The 19420-nt window shown below is 45.8% G+C and overlaps 1 protein-coding gene across 1 annotated transcript; it reads right to left on the bottom strand.

Annotated features, from left to right (window-relative positions):
* Window positions 1-7438: 7438 nt before the first annotated feature.
* NDUFB8 (NADH:ubiquinone oxidoreductase subunit B8) lies at window positions 7439-13007 on the bottom strand. The gene is made up of 5 exons (XM_084754488.1): window positions 12850-13007; window positions 12456-12582; window positions 10942-11041; window positions 9830-9985; window positions 7439-7625 (listed from the first exon to the last, which is right to left on the bottom strand). Exons 1-5 carry the CDS (start codon window positions 12932-12934, stop codon window positions 7533-7535), a joined length of 561 nt encoding a protein of 186 aa, XP_084610614.1. The 5' UTR covers window positions 12935-13007; the 3' UTR covers window positions 7439-7532.
* Window positions 13008-19420: the final 6413 nt, after the last annotated feature.

Here is a 19420-nt window from a genome sequence, read left to right as displayed (position 1 = left end):
ATATATATATATATATATATATTCACAGACACAGCAAAGATACCTGAGGTAGCCTACCTACAGCAGGACTCTCTATTCTCCCATCTCTTCCCTACACTCGTCTCTTCTTCATTCAGCGTTCTTCCTTGTGGTAAACGGCATTTCTACCTTATCATCTCTCATCCCAGAAACCTGAAAAATCACCCTCAATCTCACCTTTTCTCATTTCTAATCCGTCACGTCATCGCCCTGATTTGAATGTCCTTTTTTTCCCCTCCTTACCCCCGTACCCCCTAAAACAGAGTTTTCCCTGTGCTTCCCTGGCTGGCCTAGACTCACTTTGTAGACCTGGCTGGCCTCAAACTCACAGAGATCTGCCTGCCTCTGCCTCTTGAGTGCTAGGACTCAAGGCCTGTGCCACCACGCCTGGCTGTAATATCCTTTTTTTTCTATAATCACTGCCCCCAGCCCATCTGAAGGTCCCATCATCTCTGGCTTGTATTACTACTGATAATAAAGGTGGTAGGGCCCCCAGCTGATCCTCTCCTTGGTACCCATGCCGTCATCTAATTTGTTTTCCACATCAAAGAATCACTGAACTTAAAAACCAGACCATTGGCTTTCCACACATGAAACCAGTGACCTAGCGCATGGAGAAAAGAAAACCCAGGCTGCAGTTTACCTCCTCCTCTTCCTGACTTTCCTCCTAGGCACTGTACCCCAGCCACACAGGTCATTTTTCTTCTCGTGGCTTTTGCCTACACTGGAGCTTTTTCACAAATACTGCTTCCCATATGCTGCATGCACCTCCCCTCACTCTCTGCATGGCTAGCTCTTTATCGCATCTTTCCAGCTGAGCGTCTAACATCTTCAGAGGGGACCTTCCCAACCAACAGTGTCACTTGCTTTCTTTCTAGCAATCTGTTAATTGACATCCCCATTGTCAATCTCTCCCATTAACACGCAAGCTTCATAAAAGCCAGCCTCGTGGCCGTGTTTTAACCTACGATAATTCAGACTAAGTGCTTAGCATCTGATGAAAGAGCAAGCGGGTGATGAACGGGTGCTGATACTCATTTTACTTTTCGTCTTGTTTCACCTCTTAAATATTTGTTTTTATTTTTGTGTATGAGTGTCATATTATATGCACTAGTGTTTTCACTTGAATGCATGTCTGTGTATCACGTGGGTGTCTAATATCTTCAGAGCTCAGAAGATTCAGACATCTTTGAGCTACCATGTGAGTGTTGGGAAACCCCGGAAACCCCACCCACCCACCCAAATACTCTGCAAGAGCCGTATGCTGCTGCTCTTCCCCGCAGAGCCATCTTTCCAGCCCTGTTTCTCTTCTTGAGGGTTGGGACCGGGCATGAGGTCATGTAGCCGAGGCTGGCCTCAAACGTGCTATGTAACTGAGAATGAGGTATTTACCCTCCTCTCTCGGATTCCTGAGTGCTGGGATTACAGGCGTGAACCACCACCCACATCCATTTTAACTCTGTGATTTCTACTTCTAACGAGTGTACAGTCAAGGTCTCATCCTCACAGGCTAACAAGAGGGCAGAAAGATAAAAAGGTAAAGGGGTGGGGGCACTTAGAGCGACCGCCAGAGCCGGACCTGCTCGAGCAAGCCAGTCACGTCGGTCCCACCTATAAAACCATGAGGTAATATTACTTAATCCCTACTGTACTTTCCAGTTCGAAGAAACTTAAGGTTGTTAGTTTAGCTCTTTATGGGAATTTCTAAATTCTTGAAGCTCTGTTCTGTCCCGCGACCAGCAAACTGTACTATTCACCAGCGCCACCTGCTGGTCAGAACTGTGCCGTACAGAAGTGCAGTGATCACCAACAGCGCGTTTGACAGGCACAGCGCATGAGTTTCTCTCAAGAGTTCTGTAAACTGCTACCCCGTGTTAAAGCCGCAACGTAAACCCCGTGATTTTAACCATTATATTAACTTAAGCAAAAACATTCCTGACGTGCTTAAAACATTGACTGTGGCAACAGGTGAAATGCGCTTTTCCTCCACTTTGCTCTGGGGGAAGAAAAAAAAAAGCTCTTTTCATCCACTTTGCTCTGAGAAAAGCCCTTAGTAGGGTCAGAACGGCTGTGGCAGTGGGTGGGATGGGGTCGGGGATCCAGGGCCAGGGCGCCTGCTACCCTTGGCCATCCAGTCCCAAGGGAGAAGAAGGTCAACACGGCTTCTCGCCCGCGACTGCCATAGGAGGCACTTGACCGCCAGTTACACATGGCCAGGACGCCGCGACTGGGTGCGAGCTCAGGGTGGGTGAAGTCAGGGCCTGGGGAGGGGGAGAAGGTGCGCGCCGCGCCTCTGGATCTTGGGGGGCTGGGGACCCGGCGCGGCTCGGGGAGCGGGACCAGGTCCAGCCGGAGGGATCTGTAGGGGTGCTCCAGAGGCGCGGCGGCCCGGGGTGCGGTCTCGGCGACTGGCGAGCTACCCGGAGCCCTCCAGAGGGAGGAGCAGTGCTCCAGGACCCCAGACCCTCGGGGGGGGGGGTACCCACCTGTACCGAGCGCCCGGGTAAGGGGTCATGGACGACCGCCAGAGCCGGTCCTGTCCGAGCGAAGGGCTTTAGGGCCCCTTGCTCCGCGGACGGCAGCTGCCTAGGGCCAAAAGTAAACTTGCTCTGGCCACGACCCACCGCCCGCTTCCCTCAGCTTGCTCAGCAGAGCTCCGCCGCACGGACAGTGCCTGCCTCGTGTGCTTACGATTGCACAGTTTTGGTTACCAAAACCAGTAAATTCTAGTCTATTCTATTTGGGCCAGCCTCCATGGATAGATAGCCTGTGTATGGAAAGGGAAAACACTAATTCAGGATATTATGTAGTTATTAAAACGAGGGAAGACCCGGCCCTTAGCCCATGAGCTCTCAGTGGCGTCCATTTAGCTAAAAACGTAAAATGCCAACCGAGCTTATAAATAGTAGTGATACACACACCAGTAGCGGGTGTCCGTAAACTGATTAAGGGCTGTGTGTGGAAAAAGAGATGACAACGGACCAGGGGCTTCACGGAAGATTTCAGGCACATGACACTGGCATTACTCCTTGGAGCTGAAAGAACACTAGGTGATATTTCAGCAAAAGAGGGTCAAAGTGGCTTATAGGTATCCTGACATTTCTCACACCTAAATCAAAAAGACTGGATGAGAACGGGTGGCGATAGATCGTGGAATACCAATCAATTCTGTTATTAACAGGGAATTACTGAAGACTTTTGGCCAGAGGCACTAGTGGCGATTGTATTCTGCATCTGGCGGTGTGGATCCCCTTGGAGGCAGAATTGCTGAAGGCAGGGACCCAATTACAAGTGGAATAGAACAGCCCAAGGACAAGTGAAGAAAACCTGAATTCATAGTGGCGGCTGAACCTGGTCCATTGGTGCAGGCTTCTGATCCCAACACTCAGGAGGCAGAAGCAGGCAGCTCTCTGTGTGTTCGAGTCCAGCCTGGTCTATAAAGCGAGTCCAGGACAGCTAAGGCTACCCAGAGAAACCCTGCCTCGATAAATAAATAAATATAGTAACTAAGTAAGTGACTGAAGGAGAGCTGCCCAGGCTCTCCTGACTGAGAAAGGCAAGGATTCAAACCTGCTGAGACTTGAGAGCCAGGGAGAGCAATGGCTCTGTTAACAGGGCTAGAAACCTTAAGGAAGAGCAAAGAGAGTGTACAAAGATACCACGTATGCTTTTTCAAGTTGAGAGAACTGTAGTAGGCGAAGATAACCAATTAGGTTGACTCGAAAGTTCCACTTGATGCGTGAATTGTATGGTAATCCCTACCTGAGTCATCTCTGAAACTATAGCTGATGACGGACTATGAAGTTCCGGGAGCAGCCAGAAATCCATGAATGGCACTGTCTGCACCAGGACCATTCTTGCTACACAGTAAACATTTAGTGTGTGAGTGTGTGTGTGTGTGTGTGTGTGTGTGTGTGTGTGTGTGTGTGTGTCCACTTTGCTCTGGGGAAAAAAAAACCTCTTTTCATCCACTTTGCTCTGAGAAAAGCCTTAGTAGGGTCAGAACGCTGTGGCAGTGGGTGGGATGGGGTCGGGGAACCAGGTCCAGGGCGCCTGCTACCCTTTGGCCATCCAGTCCCCAGGGAGAAGAAGGTCAACACAGCTTCTCGCCCGCGACTGCCATAGGTGGCGCTAGGAGGCATATATCTCCTAGCACAGAAACAGGTGAGACTTGTTTGTGGTGGAGAATGGGGTGGAGTGAGGGAGTGAACAAGGTCAATGCCTGACAGAACCTGAGGAGCTGGAGGTATGGACTGGCTGGTAGAGCGCTTGCCCTATATGCTTGAAGCGCTGGCTTTATTTCCCAGCACCACATAAAACAGCTATGGTGGTGGCTACCTTGTAATCCCAGTACTCAGAAGGTGGAGACAGGAGGCTCAAAAGTTCAAAGTCATCTTCAACTGGACAGCAAGTTCAAGGCCACGCTGGGCTACATGAGACCCTGTCACACACACACACACACACACACACACACACACACACACACACACACACCCTAAGCTGACTTTGACCAAAACCCTAAAATTAAGGAATAAAGCAGAAGCTTCATCCACACTGATGGATTACGACAGAAGAAATCTGAACTAAAGTCATAGGTTCAATTTCAAGCACCCACATTGCAGTTTTCAACTGCCCAACTCCAGTCCCAGAGTATCCAACACCATTTTTGGTGGCATATAATCATATATATTTAAACAAATCTTATACATATACATAAACACATACATACATACATACATACATACATACATACATACATTGTTGGTTTTCAGACCTAGGACAAGTGGCTGAGGTAGCTACTTAACATATCAAATCAGACCTGACTTCCAGGTTCTCCCAGCATCCCTCAGTCCCCACTTGTTGCAAGGTGTGGCTGGTGTACCCTGCCCTCTGCCCTGAGCTGGGCTTCCCCTCCCCAAAGACTCTTCCCTATATAATCCAGACATGCTCTCGCTCTCTCTCGCTCGCTCTCTCTCTCTCTCTCTCTCTCTCTCTCTGCCTCTCCCTCTCTCCCTCTCCCTCTCTCTGTCTCTGTGTCTCTGTGTGTGTCTCTCTCTCTCCACCACCGCACCTACTATGCCTGCCACCGCGCTCCCCACCATGATGGTGAGGGACCAAGCTTTTGAAACTGTAAGCCAGGCCCTAGTTAAACTCATACTTGCTGTAGTCATGGTCAGAACAATAGAACAGTCACTAAGTCAAGTGGGTCTATTTGTACAGATACAGAAGATACGTGTTTTCTTTTTTCTTTTTCTTTCTTTCTTTCTTTTTTTTTTTTTTTTTTTTGTTTGTTTGTTTTTTCGAGACAGGGTCTCTCTGTGTTAGTCTTGGCTGTCCTGGACTTCCTTCGTAGACCAGGCTGGCCTCGAACTTCCCTATCCACCTGCCTCTGCTTCCTGAGTGCTGGGATTAAAGGCATGCGCCACCACGCCCAGCTTGAGATACGTGTTTTCTTATAGGCCAATTTCCAAGCGAAATGAGGTTAAGAAAATACTCTACCATTAATCTCAGCAAGGGCTACATAGTAAGACTCTGTCAAAAAAACAAAACAAAACCCTAAACTCAGGATGTATGTTGTTGGGTCACCTGAAAAAGCAGATGCATTGACACAGCAGAATCACTGGTCACTGGGAAGACTCCCTGACAGACTTCGTATTCAGCTCGTCGTCTTTGGATAGCTCTCCGGACACATAATTTTACAAAATCCAGAAATGATACTTGTGTCATTTCTTTTATTTGTCTGAGTTTCAAGAATCAGGCACGTTTCCTTCTGCCACTTCTTACCCTCTGAAGCTTAACAAATACTTTCTCTTCTTGAATTGCCTGACACCCATGCACCTGACTCTTTAGCAGTCACACCAGTCACGTCTACCCAATGTGACTAGTGCTTAGACTGCAGTGTAGCTGCTTTTGCTCTGCAGATTCTATAACCACCTGATGACTGCTACTGCTTTAATCAGTTTTAATCTGATCGTTATATTTTTTAATCTTTTTGGGGGGGGTCTGTTTTGTGTTTTTGAGACAAGGCCTTATCATGCAGGCTTTGCTGACCTGAAACTATGTAAACAAGACCGGCCTGCAATTCAGAGATCCACCTGCCCTGCCCCTATGTGCTGGAATTAAGTGTATGCCATCACACCAAATCTTAAAATAAATAAATAAAAATAAAATAAAAAATAAATATGAGCACTCCATGCAGTGTCCCCAGAGGCCAGAGGATGGTGTCAGATGTCCTGGACTGAGTTAAGAAGGTCGTGAGCCACCATGTGGGTGCTGGGAATTGAACCCAGGTCCTCTGGAAGAGCAGCCAATGCCCTTAAAAAATAAGCTCTTTCCCCATTGCAGCTTGAGATGGCATCTCACTAGCTGGCGTAGAGCTCAGGTATCTGCCTCCTGAATGCTGGGATTAAAGCCATGTGACCAATCACTATAGATATAACAACTTCCCACTGTGTAACACCTAGAAGTCAAGGCTGGAGTTCTCGGTGATACATGTTCCTTTTAGGCAAAATGGCCGTGATGTCCCTGTATATTATTTGGTGATGTCTATTATAATTTTTATCTGTGGTTGGTAACATGTGCTTTAGAAAATGTTTAAGGAAATAAGAGATGCTTTTTGATACACAGCTTTCTTCTAAGGCTGTCCCAGAGTTTGGATGCATCCCTTAATTCACAAATATGGACAATGTTAACTTACTCAGAAGCTGTTTCAGAAAACTTGCTTTGAAAGGAGGAATGCGGAAATGCCACAGCTTTCTACCAGTCCTCTCCCACTGTTCCATCACTTTCTTTTAAAACCTATTATTTAAGAGTTTAAATAAATGGTCTTTGTTTTCAAAGTCTTACTATGCAGTTCAGGATAGCCTCAAACACACTACATAGGCTAGACTAGTCCTGAGCTCACGGAGACCTTCCTGTCTCACCCTTCCAAGTACTGGGGTTAGAGGCGCACACCACAGGTCTTTTAAACCTAACAATTATTAACTAAAAGCCTCTGATTGTTTTTATTTTATAGCCTACGTAGCCCAGAACAGCCTCAAACTTGCAATCCTCTTGCTATAGCTTCCCGAATGCTAGGATTATAGGTATGTGCCACCAAAAAAAAAAAAGGCTTTTAAAGGAAACAAATCTTGTTCCACATTGGGAAGTCAGCACACACCTTCCCTTCTTGGCCCTGTAAGCGGAGAAGGACCGACACTTTCCTATGTGCTAATGCAGCTCAGCCCTCAACCGCTTTCAGAGCCCCAATAAAACAACCTGATATTTTCTGACCCTTATTCCCTAGCCTTCCCTCCCATGCTTCCATTTTCAGAGCAGGAAAACAGGAATGCAGGCAGGTGGCAGGCAGCAGGCAGAGGGTAGGGCAAGGATGAGGCTCCTCACAGCAGTGACTGTTCCTGGGAAAATGAGACACAGATACCACAGTACTGAGTTTTATTGGGGATTTCATTAAGGTTAAATCTCTAGGAGTGACGGAGTCCTAGTTAGAGGGCACAAAGGCCCATGAAGCCTCCTCAGATCTCATAGTGAACCACTGGCTCAGGCTCTTTGGTAGGATCACCGCCTCGTTCCAGGTACAGATTATTATAAGGGAACTGCTTCGGGCCCTAAGGAAGAAAACAAAAAACAAAAAGCACACAGGTCAGCAAGAATGACAGCCAGCCAGCCAATGCCCGACTACACCCTACTCTGAGTTAACAATCACGCAGAGCGAATGGGCATACAGTGCCTCTGGTCAGACCCAGCTGAGCTAAGCCGGCAGAAGTGATGCTCCTTGCCTTGCTCAACACACAGCAGAGGGAGCCTAAACTGTACAAGAAGTGAGAGGTGGGAAGGGGGAAGTCTGAGCCACAGCTTTCTAAAGGAGACGATGCATCCATCCATCCTGCTCTCTCTCGGGGTCGAGACAGACTCAATCTCCTTTAAGTCACTCAGCCTCTAATGGTTCCACCACTAAAGTGGCCTAGCAAATGAGGCGTGCAGGAGCAGCGGTGGGGGAAAGTACAGAGGAGCCGCGGCTGGGATGTGCTTTCGGGGCTGCTGGCTTTACCAACAAACAGCTGTCAGAGAACACAGCTCAGAGGGAGGAGAAGACGGTGATGTGCTCACAGAACTGAAAAATGCAAGAGCCACACTGTTTCTTGCTCTCCTGAAGTCAGTGTTCACCACAGCCCCACATGCTCTCCAGCAAAGAGTCCCTGGGGCTTGGCAAGAAGTCTCGTGTCAGTGCACACACCGTAGCAGCTAGCTTCAGGATGTTATCTCTGCAGAGGCAGTACTGGGCAGCCGACTACAACGCTGCAGCCTCCCTGCCTTCCGTTCTTCTTGTCCCCAAACACTCAGGACCACTCCTACATCAATCTTCCTAAGAACCTGGCCCTCATCATGTCAGGTTCCCAGTCAAAACCGAAGACGGCTCCCTGGTACCAGAGGCAACCAAGACGCCTGCATCCCCCCTCCCTGGCACGGCCTACATCTGGTACATAGCAGAGGCTGTGTAACTATTTGTTAACTACTACACCACTATGCCATCAAGTTCAGATCCTTAGCTGTACAATAGAAGCAACTAATCAGCTACCTCACAATCTTTTTACTATAGCGATCTTCAATTCTAAATGTATTTCATAATTACCTAGAGATTGCTGAAAATGCTGATTCTAGAAGCCTACTGTAGAGCCATGCAATGCAGACGTCCAAGACCCAGGCCTGAGAAACGTGAATGCACTGTAGTTCTCTAGGACACCCACAGAGCTGCTTACCTAGGAACTATTTTTTTTAGTAACTGATTTAAATTTTTGGATATTTTTATTACATTAATTTTTTTTTAATACCTAGATATGTGGGTACACTCCTGCCACGGCACTTATGAGGAAGTCAGAGGGCAACTCACAGGAGTCAGTTCTCTCTCTTTTACCACATGGGCCCCAGGGACTGAACTCAGGTCAGCGAGTACCTTTACCCACTGAGCCATTCATGGGCCCTATTGTTATCTGTCACCTGTCGCATCATCCTTGCCCCTCCTATTGTACTCGCTTGTCCTCATGGTCTCTCTGACTTCCCCACCACCCTCTAGTTTAACCCTCTCCCTCACAGTCATTCATCCCACTCTGAACGTTTACTCTCGGTGGCCACGTACAAACCATGCCAGGCTGTCACACATCTTCTCAAACGACGCTCATTGTGTCATTTATCTAAAAATTCTTAATACTTCCTTTAAACAGGAATAGATATTTTCTTTTCTTTTTCTTTATTTGTGTAGCCCGGGCTGTCCTGGGCTCTCTTTGTAGACCAGGCTGGCCTTGAACTCACAGAGATCCACTTGCTTCTGCCTCCCAAGTGCTGGGATCACAGATGTGCGCCTATACTCAGCAGGAAAGTATATTTTTCTATGGCCTTTGCATTCTCTGAGCCACAACTGTCTATGCTCATCGTGGACAACAGTTCCCAGTATCCCCCGCCCCGCCTCCGTACTCAGTACAGGGTAAGGTTTCAACTCTAGATTCTCAGACTCTGCCTTGAAAGGCCAGTCACTAAAATGTAAATGGTGCCCACTGTCCTCAAATGGAAGCTTTGAAGATTAGCTTCCACAGTCTCACCCACTATTTAGTGATAAAGTCTGTCTTCTCCACGAAACTGGTCCATGAGTCAGTGCTCTGATGCCTGTGCTGGGATGGTAGGTGAGGCCCTTCATTTTCCTGTTTTCTAAAACTCGAGGAAGCCAAACTTGGTATTCGCTAGTTTCCTACTGCAGAGACTTGACTTCCTCAGAAAAGGAGGCAGGCGTGCTTTGGGGAGCACATACGATACTCACCACAGGCTGGTAGGAGGGGTACATATCCCCTACCCAGAACATGAAAACCATGAAAGCCACGAAGCCGAAGAGGTGTTTACACATGACATCCCAGGAGACAGGTGTAGGGGATGTGTCCACACGATTCCTGATATACATGTCTAGGTCCCAGTGTATCTGTGGTAGAAGGGCATAGGACTGTCACCATTTGTTCTCCTTGTAAACGACAGGTGTGCTGGGTAGTCTTATGTCAACCTGATACAACCCAGAGTTATCTGAAAGAAGGGAACCTCAGCTGAAAAAAAAATGCCTCCATAAGATCTGGCTGTAAGGCATTTTCTTAATTAGCGATTGCTGGGGGAGGGCCCAGCCAATTAAGGCTGGTGCCATCCTGGGCTAGTGCTCCTGGGTTCTATAAGAAGCCATGGGGAGCAAGCCGGTAAACTTGGCCTCTGCATCAGCCCCTGCCTCCAGGTTCCTGCCCTGACTTCCTTTGGTGATGAACAGTGCTATGGAAGTGTGAGCCAAATAAACCCTTTCCTTCCCAACTTGCTTTTTGGTCATGGTGTTCCGTCACAGCGATAGAAACCCTGACTAAGACAGCAGGCAATCTAGAATGGCCAGAGCCTGATACAAAGCTTCAGAAAAGCATCACACTTCGTGGGGGCAATTTTCTTTTCTTTTCTTTTTTTCTTTGTTTGTTTGTTTTTTGAGACAGGGTTTCTCTGTGTAGCCTTGGCTGTCCTGGACTCCCTTTGTAGACCAAGCTGGCCTCGCGCTCACAACGATCCACCTGCCTCTGCCTCCTGAGTGCTAGGATTAAAGGCATGCGCCACCACCACCACGCCCGGCTGTGGGGGGCAATTTCCTGAGAGCCAGGTCCACAACACACGGGCCAGCCTTAAAGATGAGTGCTGGCTCCATCAAAGCTTACTCAAGCAGGACACATACAGTGTTCACAGCGCAGAAGACTTTGTGTGCCATGTGTAGAACTTCACGGTCTCAGATCGCTGGACCTTGCTCCCATGATCAGAAAAGCTTAGCAAAAAAAAGTATCACTTGAGCTAAAGGGAGAGTCCCAGGAAAACATAAGGAAACTGAGAGACAGTAAGACGGGCAACGGCTCATCTTACCGGTTCACCCCAGTTCAACCTCAGGTCTGAGTGGTCCCATTCATACCACGGGTCTCTCTCGTGCTGTGAGCGGTCAGGGAGCATTGGATAGTCACCACGCCTGAAAGATAGATAGATAGATAGCCAGCGAGGACTTCTGGAGAGAGCTGGGAGCAGTCTCAAAGATCAGGAACAAAGCCACAGATACAACTACTTCACTTAGGACTGAACTTACCCCAAATCAAGATCTCTTAGTATTAAGCACAAACCAAAAAAAAGTCCAGGCTCATTAGAGGTTAAGTCAAATTTTGAAACAACACAGCCTTATCCTCAGTTACAAAGAAAAGTCACACAACTCTATAATTAGAACGAAAGGGCATTTGACAATCAATTAATTCACTTTCATCAGATTGACTCTAAATAAAATGCCATGCACATTTGTTGAAATAATAACAAAAAGGAATCACATTAGAAAAGGCTTTTCTTCTTCATAGCTTCTCTCTTCCTTTCTTTCTTTTTCTTTTTTTTTTTTTTTTTTTTTTTTTTTGGTTTTTCGAGACAGGGTTTCTCTGTGTAGCCTTGGCTGTCCTGGACTCACTTTGTAGACCAGGCTGGCCTCGAACTCACAGAGATCTGCGGGGGTCTGCCTCCTGAGTGCTGGGATTAGAGGTGTGGGCCATGACGCATGACGCCAGGCTGCTACCACGTTTCCTAACCACAAGTTGATCTATACCCTCATGTTTCAAACGCCTCATAGGAGGTCTTGCCTAACTGGGCTCTCCCCCAACAAATCCAAGTTCACCTTATACAGACGACTACACAGGCTGTTCCTGTCCACAACAAAGTAAAAAAACAACAACAACAACAACAAAAAAAAACCAGAGAAAACGATAATGGAACATGTTTCAAAGAGAATGACAGGAAAACAAGAACAGAGAAATGCTAACACAGGAAGTAAAGAGGATGTTTTAACCACTTACATAATTAACCATGTTGCTTGGCTACAGGGGCAAAGGGACTAACACCAACCAGAGAATAAAGGTTGATATTTAATTTGCTCAACAGTTAATGGGATTTTCACATCCCTAATGGCAAAAAAAGAGACAAGATTTTGAACAGACATACAGAGAATACAGGAGACCCCATCCCCATCCACCAGAAGGTTCTCCTGACAGGAGTCCAGCCTGGTCACGTGCCTAGATGACAGCACCTGAGCCCAGCAGATGCTCTACATGAAACCCAATGCTCTGGATGGAACCAAGGAAGAATTCTGCTATTCTGGAGTCCTCCAGGGAGCTATTAAAACCTCAGCTTCCTCGAAAACAGCCTGAGCCAAGGAAAAAAAATTGAAGTCCTCTTGGCGGCAGCTGCTCACCCACACACTCCCACCTCCCCCAAGCAAGAAAAGCACCCACACTTAATGACTCTGAGCCGTCACCGGAAGGATCCGGAGAAAACATCAGAGTCGCACCACCAACTCCAACAGTCTTCACCCACCACTGCCCCGGATGCGACTGCGACCCCTTCTACCTCACCCCATGCCATCGTCCGGGTACGGCTCGTAGTCTTCCACGCGCATATTATACTTCTTGGCGGCCGCGGCCCGCTCTTCTGGGGTCCTTGGATACGGCCCCGGCAGCATGTCCTTGGTCATGTGGAAGGCTGGATGCAGAGGGATGCAGGTTAGATGGGGCACGGTTCTTTAGCCACCCCCAAAAGCACTAAACCTCAGTGACTGCAGAGGTCGGAGTTCCCCACTTTGCCGGACCACAGCAACCCTGCACCCCCTTTTAGGACACACTAACTCATGGGCTTCCCAAACCTGCCGCGACACCGCCACCATCGTATCGAGAATGCCGCCCCCTCTCCGGAAACTGCAAACTTCAGACAACCCTTTCCTACACCAGAGTCACGCGCGTTCTTGCGGACCTGTCCGTGCCCCGAGTGGTACCACGCCGCGGGTTGCCCTCTGCAGCCACCGGACTCCCAGGGCCGCAGCCCCGGCAGCCGCCATCTTCACCTTCTCGGCTGTTCACCCTGCACATGCGCAAAGGCGGGTCACGGTGGCTGAGCGGGGCCAAACGCGACCGTAGAAGCCAGTGCAAAAGTGCACAGGGTCAAGCTGGGCGGGCTTTAAATACGCTGTAGAGCTGTGGGTGTTGAGGGCTTGACGAGGTGCCAGAACAGACGACAAGAGGAGAGAAAACAAAGCTACTATTTATTTGATATTTCAAGTTATGGTGTTCCTTTGCGCCTTCAGCTGTCTGAGGCTCCTCCGAAGGTGCCACCGCCGAACGTCACAGACGATTGATCGAAGTAAAATCAGCTTATTCTCAGGTTGCTTGCCCCCCCCCCGCACCCCCCCTCTTTTGACGTTTCCACCTTCTGTCCTCATATGTAGTCATTTTTCAGATTTAGTTCTTGGTTTTCTTTGATCCTTTCTCCAAATCGTTTGACCTCTTTCCTTATATATATTCAGACTTGCCTCCTTAATCTCAGTTCATCTAAATGTGTCAGTCACTTCAACTCAAGAAATATAAAACCAAGCCTATTACCGGAGGCAGCGGCTCTCCTGATACAGCCCAACTTCCCATTTGCCAGGAAAAAAAAACACCCCAGATTTCAAACGGACTATAATTATCGAACTCTTAACACGGTAGACTGGGAGACATGTTTGCATATTATTACGTTTTCATTTTACCTACACAAGTAGGGTTTGGGTACTTTACACGTGATGAGTATACACATATTTCCGTCAACTCTTTAGACACAACCACTGGAATAGAATCCATGCTCGAATGCATACCAAACACGAACGTGTAGTGTTCACCTATAAATTTGGAGATGTTTATTGTAGTGCACTCTGTCCTCTTGTAGAATCTCTAGACATCGTCAGAATTAATTTGACAACATTTGCATTTGCATTTAACTAGTAGCAAGCCCTGATCTCATGTGGCTCACAAAACAAAATTGGTCTAAGTTATTTATCTGTTTAGGAGATCATTTATGTAGAATATAGTTTTTTTTTTAAATAAAGAAAATCATGTATATGGGTGTTTGCCTACTTGTATGTTTGTGCGCCACATGCATGTGGTGCTGGGGAGGCCACAGGGGCATCAGATCCCCCTGGAATTGGGGTTACAAAAGGTCCAGAGTTACAGTGGATTGTGGGGTCCTGGGAATTGAACACTGGACTTGAGTCCCGAGTCCGTACTTCCCTGGAAAACAGTGTAGTCTTAACCTCTGAGACATCTCTCCAGCCCCACAATGGACTCTTACTTACATGATGGTGTATGCCTTTTGTAAGTCAGCACTTGAGAAGTAAAGGCAGAAAAATCAGGAGTTCAAGGCCAGCCTGAGTTATATAATAAGTTTAAGGCAAGTCTGGACTACATCTCAAAAAAAAAGTGTATAATGATTTTTTTAAAATATACATTACAAAGGAGTGTAACCATCACTTCTCTCAAATTGTACACATTTCATCACTTACGCCAGAGAAATCTCATACCAGCTGTAGTTCCCTCTACTTTCACACATTGGCAACCACTAATCTCCTTTCTGTTTCTATGCTTTTGCCTAATTTGTATATTTATAGAAATGGAATCAAACAATATGTGGCTTTTGTGTGGATCTTCTTTTACATAATGTGAATATGTTGCAATATGTATTAAGATATTTATTTTTATGACTAACTGATAGTCTATTATATATAACACTTTGTACACTTATCAATTAATGAGCATTTGGGTTTTTTGTGAGTAATCCTACTGTGAATTTTCTTGTACACATTATAATGTGAGTTTACATAGTATATTTTCCTTTTTCTTGTTTTTATGAGTTTGTTTTGCTCTTTGGTCTAGTTTGCTGGCTTCTTGAGGCAAAGTCTCATCCATAACTCAGGCTGTCCTTGAACTCACTCTGAAACTCAGAATGGCCTCAAATTTGAGACCCTCCTGCCTCGGCCTGCCATGTGCTGGGATTCCAGAGAAAGAAAGACATTGCATCAAGCTTGGATGTGTGGCTTCAATTCTCCTGGCTGTGCCCTAAAAACAGATTTCCACACTCGGGATATCTCATCTGATTCACTGTCTGAAAACCTCCCAGATTGCTGTAAGCAGCTGCAGCTCTTCCTGTTCACCCTTGCAGCTCAAGAGCGAGCGCTATGCCTTCCTATCCTTACCAACGCTCCCTACTGTCTTTCCTGTAATAACCGGCCCGTGGGTGTGGCTGATCTTTCTTGCTATGCTTGGATACCGGGTACTTTGGAAAAGGACGATGCTTTATTTTTACAGTTCCGGATGTTGAGGGATCCAAGGTTTGAGGGGTCCACACCTTGTGATGGTCTCCTGTGTGTCACTCAGAGGCAAAAGGCAGGAGGTGAAGGGCAAGAGGTCACGTGCAGAAGCGTCAGTTGGGCTCCCAGCCTCAAGCCCTTTAATAATAAGGGTTATGAATCACTCATGAAAATGAGGTTCTGCGACCTGAACTTCTCCTATTAGGTGTTACCTTCCAACACTTACATTAGGGGTAAATTTCCAGTACATACTTTTTTAGAGGAACACAAGCAAATGATAACAGGGCCTCGTTTTCATTTGCTTGACTGTGATGGCTGGTGATATGTAGCACGGAGAATGGAAAAAAATAAAGATAATAATGGGGAGTGTAGATTAATCTTCAATTTGATGGCATTTAGAATCAACAGTAAACAACCCTCCAGGCATCCGGGGACGGGGGGGGGGGGGGGGGGGGGAGGGGGGAGGGGGGGGGTTGCTGATTAAGTTAATTGAGGTGGGCCACATTCTAAATGTGGGCGACACTGTTCAATGGGCTGGGTTGCTGCCTGAATAAAAAGGAGAAAGGGAGCCCCGGGACCACTTTTATCACTCTGTGCTGCTTGACGGTGGGTGCAATGTGACCCGCTCTCTCAAGCTCTGGCCACCATGACTTCCCCGCCCTGATGGCCTGGACCTGCAAACTGTAAGCTAAAAGAAACCCAAAAGTAGGTCTTGTCATGTGTTTTGTTCCAGAGATGAATAAGTGGTACATGAGGAGAGGTGGGCCTACTGGGAACACTAACATGAACATATGCTAATGGGAATGGGTAGACTGTCTGAAATGAAATGGCACCCAAGAATCCTCTTGCCTCCCCCCGCCCCACCGTGATTCTTTTGTTTTGTTTTGTTGTGAGAAAGGATCTCATCATGTGCCTAGGCTGGCTTCGAACTCATTCTGCTCCTGCCTAAACTCCGGAAGTGCTTGAGAGTATTGGCATGTGCCGCCACACCTGGCTGGGAAGCCTTCTGCTCTCTTCCAAGACATGGATTTCATTTATATGCACCTTCTTGCCTCAGCCCAGGGCGAAAGTTTGCACAAATGAGTACAGAAATTCTTTTTGTGCAGTGGTGGCGCACGCCTTTAATCCCAGCACTCAGGAGGCAGAGGCAGGCGGATCACTCTGAGTTCGAGGCTAGCCTGGCCTACAAAGTGAGTCCCAGATGGCCAAGGATACACAGAGAAACCCTGTCTCGAAAAACCAAAAACCAAAACCAAAATTCTTTTTGTTTGTTTGTTTGGTTTTCCTTTTTGGGTTTTGTTGTTGTTGTTGTTTTGGTTTGTTTGTTTTTTTCAAGACAGAGTTTCTCTCTGTATTACAGAGCACTGGCTTTCCTGGACTCACTTTGTAGACCAAGTTGGCTTGGACATTACAGCAACCTACCTGCCTCTGCCTCTACCTCTCCAGTGCTGGGATCAAAGGGGTGTGCCACCACTCCCAGCTGAGTACAGAAATTCTATTTTTTTTTTCTTTCAGAGTTCCTCTGTGTAACAGCCTTGGCTTTTCTAGTCTCACTTTGTCCTTGAACTCACAGCGATCCACCTGCCTCTGCCTTCCGAGTGCTGGGATTAAAGGCGTGTGACTTATGACCCTTCAAATAGTTCCCTGCACAAAAAGTTGTCCTCTGCTCCCCTGAGCCCCCTTTCATGTGCATTTGGCTGTGATAGATCTTCTCTGGAGAAATGCCTATTCAGGACTTTTGTTCATTTTAAACTGGGTTTTCTTTTTTATTGGTGAGTTCTAAGAGTTCTTTATGGATTCCAGATGCAGTTTCCTTATTAAATACATAATCTGCAAATATTTCTTCTATTTTATAAGCTCATTCCCCCCCCCCATTAAGACAGAGTCTCATGTAGATTAAGATGCCCTTGAACTTGCTATATAGCTGAGGATGATCTTGAAGTTCTGACCGTCCTGCCTCTACCTCTAAAGCACTGGAGTAACAAACAGATCTGTACACCATGGCTGATCTGTATGGTGCTTGGCAGCAAATCCAGGTCTTTATTTTTATTTTTATTTTTTATTTTTTATTTTTTGAGACAGGGTTTTTCTGTGTGGCCTTGGCTATCCTGGGACTCACTTTGAAGAACAGGCTGGCCTTGAACTAACAGCAATCCACCTGCCTCTGCCTCCCTAGTGCACACAGGATTTTTTGCATACCAGCAAGCACTCTACCAACTGAGCTATATCATCACCATTTCTGTCTTTTTACTGTCTCAACAATGTCCTTTGGAATTCTGCTTTTATCATGAAAAATATCACCTTGACATCTGTCAAAAGAGTCTACTGTAAAGCTGGGAAGTGGTGGTGCACGCCTTTCAATCCCAGCATTTAGGAGGCAGAGGCAAGTGGATCTCTGTGAGTTCAAGGCCAGTTTGGTCTACAGAGTGTGTTCCAGTACAGTCAAGGCTGTAAGTATTCTAAAAATCAATCCCATTTAGTTATGGTGTGTTAATCCTTTTGTATGGTGCTAAATATTTTTTGCTGGGGACTTTTGCACGCATATTCATAAGGGATATTGATATGCTTTTCTTTCACTGTCTTTATCCATTTTGGTATCTGGGTAATGCTGGCTTCATAGGATGAATTTGCAAGTCTTCCCTCCTCTGTTTCTGAAGGATTATTATTAATTCTGTTCTAAGTGATAGGATTCATCAATGAATCCATATTGTTTTAGGTTTTTCCCTATGGGATTAAAAAATTCATAATGTAGTTTTGATATAGGTCTATTTAGGGATTTTTTTTTGTTTTTGTTTTTCTTCTTGAATCAGTTATTATAGTTTGTGTTTTTACAGGAATTCCTCAATATCATCTGGATTCTCTATTTTTTAATGTTTATTTTAATTTTATTTACATTGGCATTTGATTGCATGTATGTCTATGTGAGGGTGTTGGGTCCCCTGGAACAGGAGTCACAGATAGTTGTGAGTTGCCATATGGGTACTGGAAATTGAACCCAGGTCCTCTAGAAGAGCAGTCAGTGCCCTCTACCGAGCCTTCTTTCCAGCCCCTACCTTCTCTATTTTTAACATATACTTGTTTATAGTATTTTATATATTCCTTTTTATATCTGTAAAGTTCTATTATATTCCTGCATTCATTCCTGATTTTAGTAATATGAACTTCTAGGTATGATTTATTTTTAATTCCCAAGGTTATAAATTGATGTATTTGGAAAAATTCAAACATTGCAGATAAAATTTTGCTGCCAAACCCCTTCATCTGGATAACCCTGTTGCCAGTTGATTATATTATAGCTACTATGTAGCAAAATTATGTAACTAAGACTGTGTACTAACTTCTATTGCTGCATATAGTAAGTTAAATTTTGTTAAGTTAAACTTAGTATTCTTTAAACAAATCATATAATTAGAAGCCCCAAAACACCAACTTATTATCTCACATTTCCCATGAGTATTGGTTCCAGTTAGTTGGGTCCACAGCTCAGGGTCTCTCACTAGTCTGAAACCAAGGTTTTTGCCATATCATCTGAGGCTTTGTATCCTTTTATAAGCATGGCAGTTATTGGCAGAATTCAATTACTTAAATTTATAGGCCTATGTTTCCCACTTTCTTGTTGGCTGTTAGCCTATAGTATTTCTCAGCTGGGATAGAATTCACCTGTCAACCTCTAACATAAACACACACACACACACACACACACACACACACACACATATTCAAGGCAAACCAGCAGGCGTGTGTTATGGCTTCAAATCTCCAAGACTTTTGTCTCTGACAAGTGAGCCCAGATTTAAAAGGCTAGAGAGATAATGTCAGCCCTACTCAAGATAAGTCTCTATTTTGATGTTCTCAAATTTGACTGGTTAGGGAATTTGACTATATCTTTGGCATATAATGTAACCTAATTTCAGGAGCACTACCCTGTCATAGTCACAGATCCTGCTGTCATTTAAGGGGAGAATCTTAAATAGGACATATACACCATGGGATGACACCTTTGGTCTCCTGTGGTTATCCATTAGAACTGTCTAGTACGCAAGCAAAGCAATAGACATGGTCTTTTATAATCAGTCTATATTGCTTGAAAATGTGGATGCCTAGGGCTGAATAACATTGGTCTCATTTCAAGAATAGATTTGAATCAAATAATACTAAACAAAAGGATCTTTCCCTTGATTTTATTTTACTTTTTTTTTTTTCATG

This window comes from Acomys minous (assembly GCF_964271855.1).
Source record: "Acomys minous genome assembly, chromosome: 2".
Classification (NCBI taxonomy): Eukaryota; Metazoa; Chordata; class Mammalia; order Rodentia; family Muridae; genus Acomys; species Acomys minous.
This window is presented reverse-complemented; position numbering and strand designations above follow the sequence as displayed.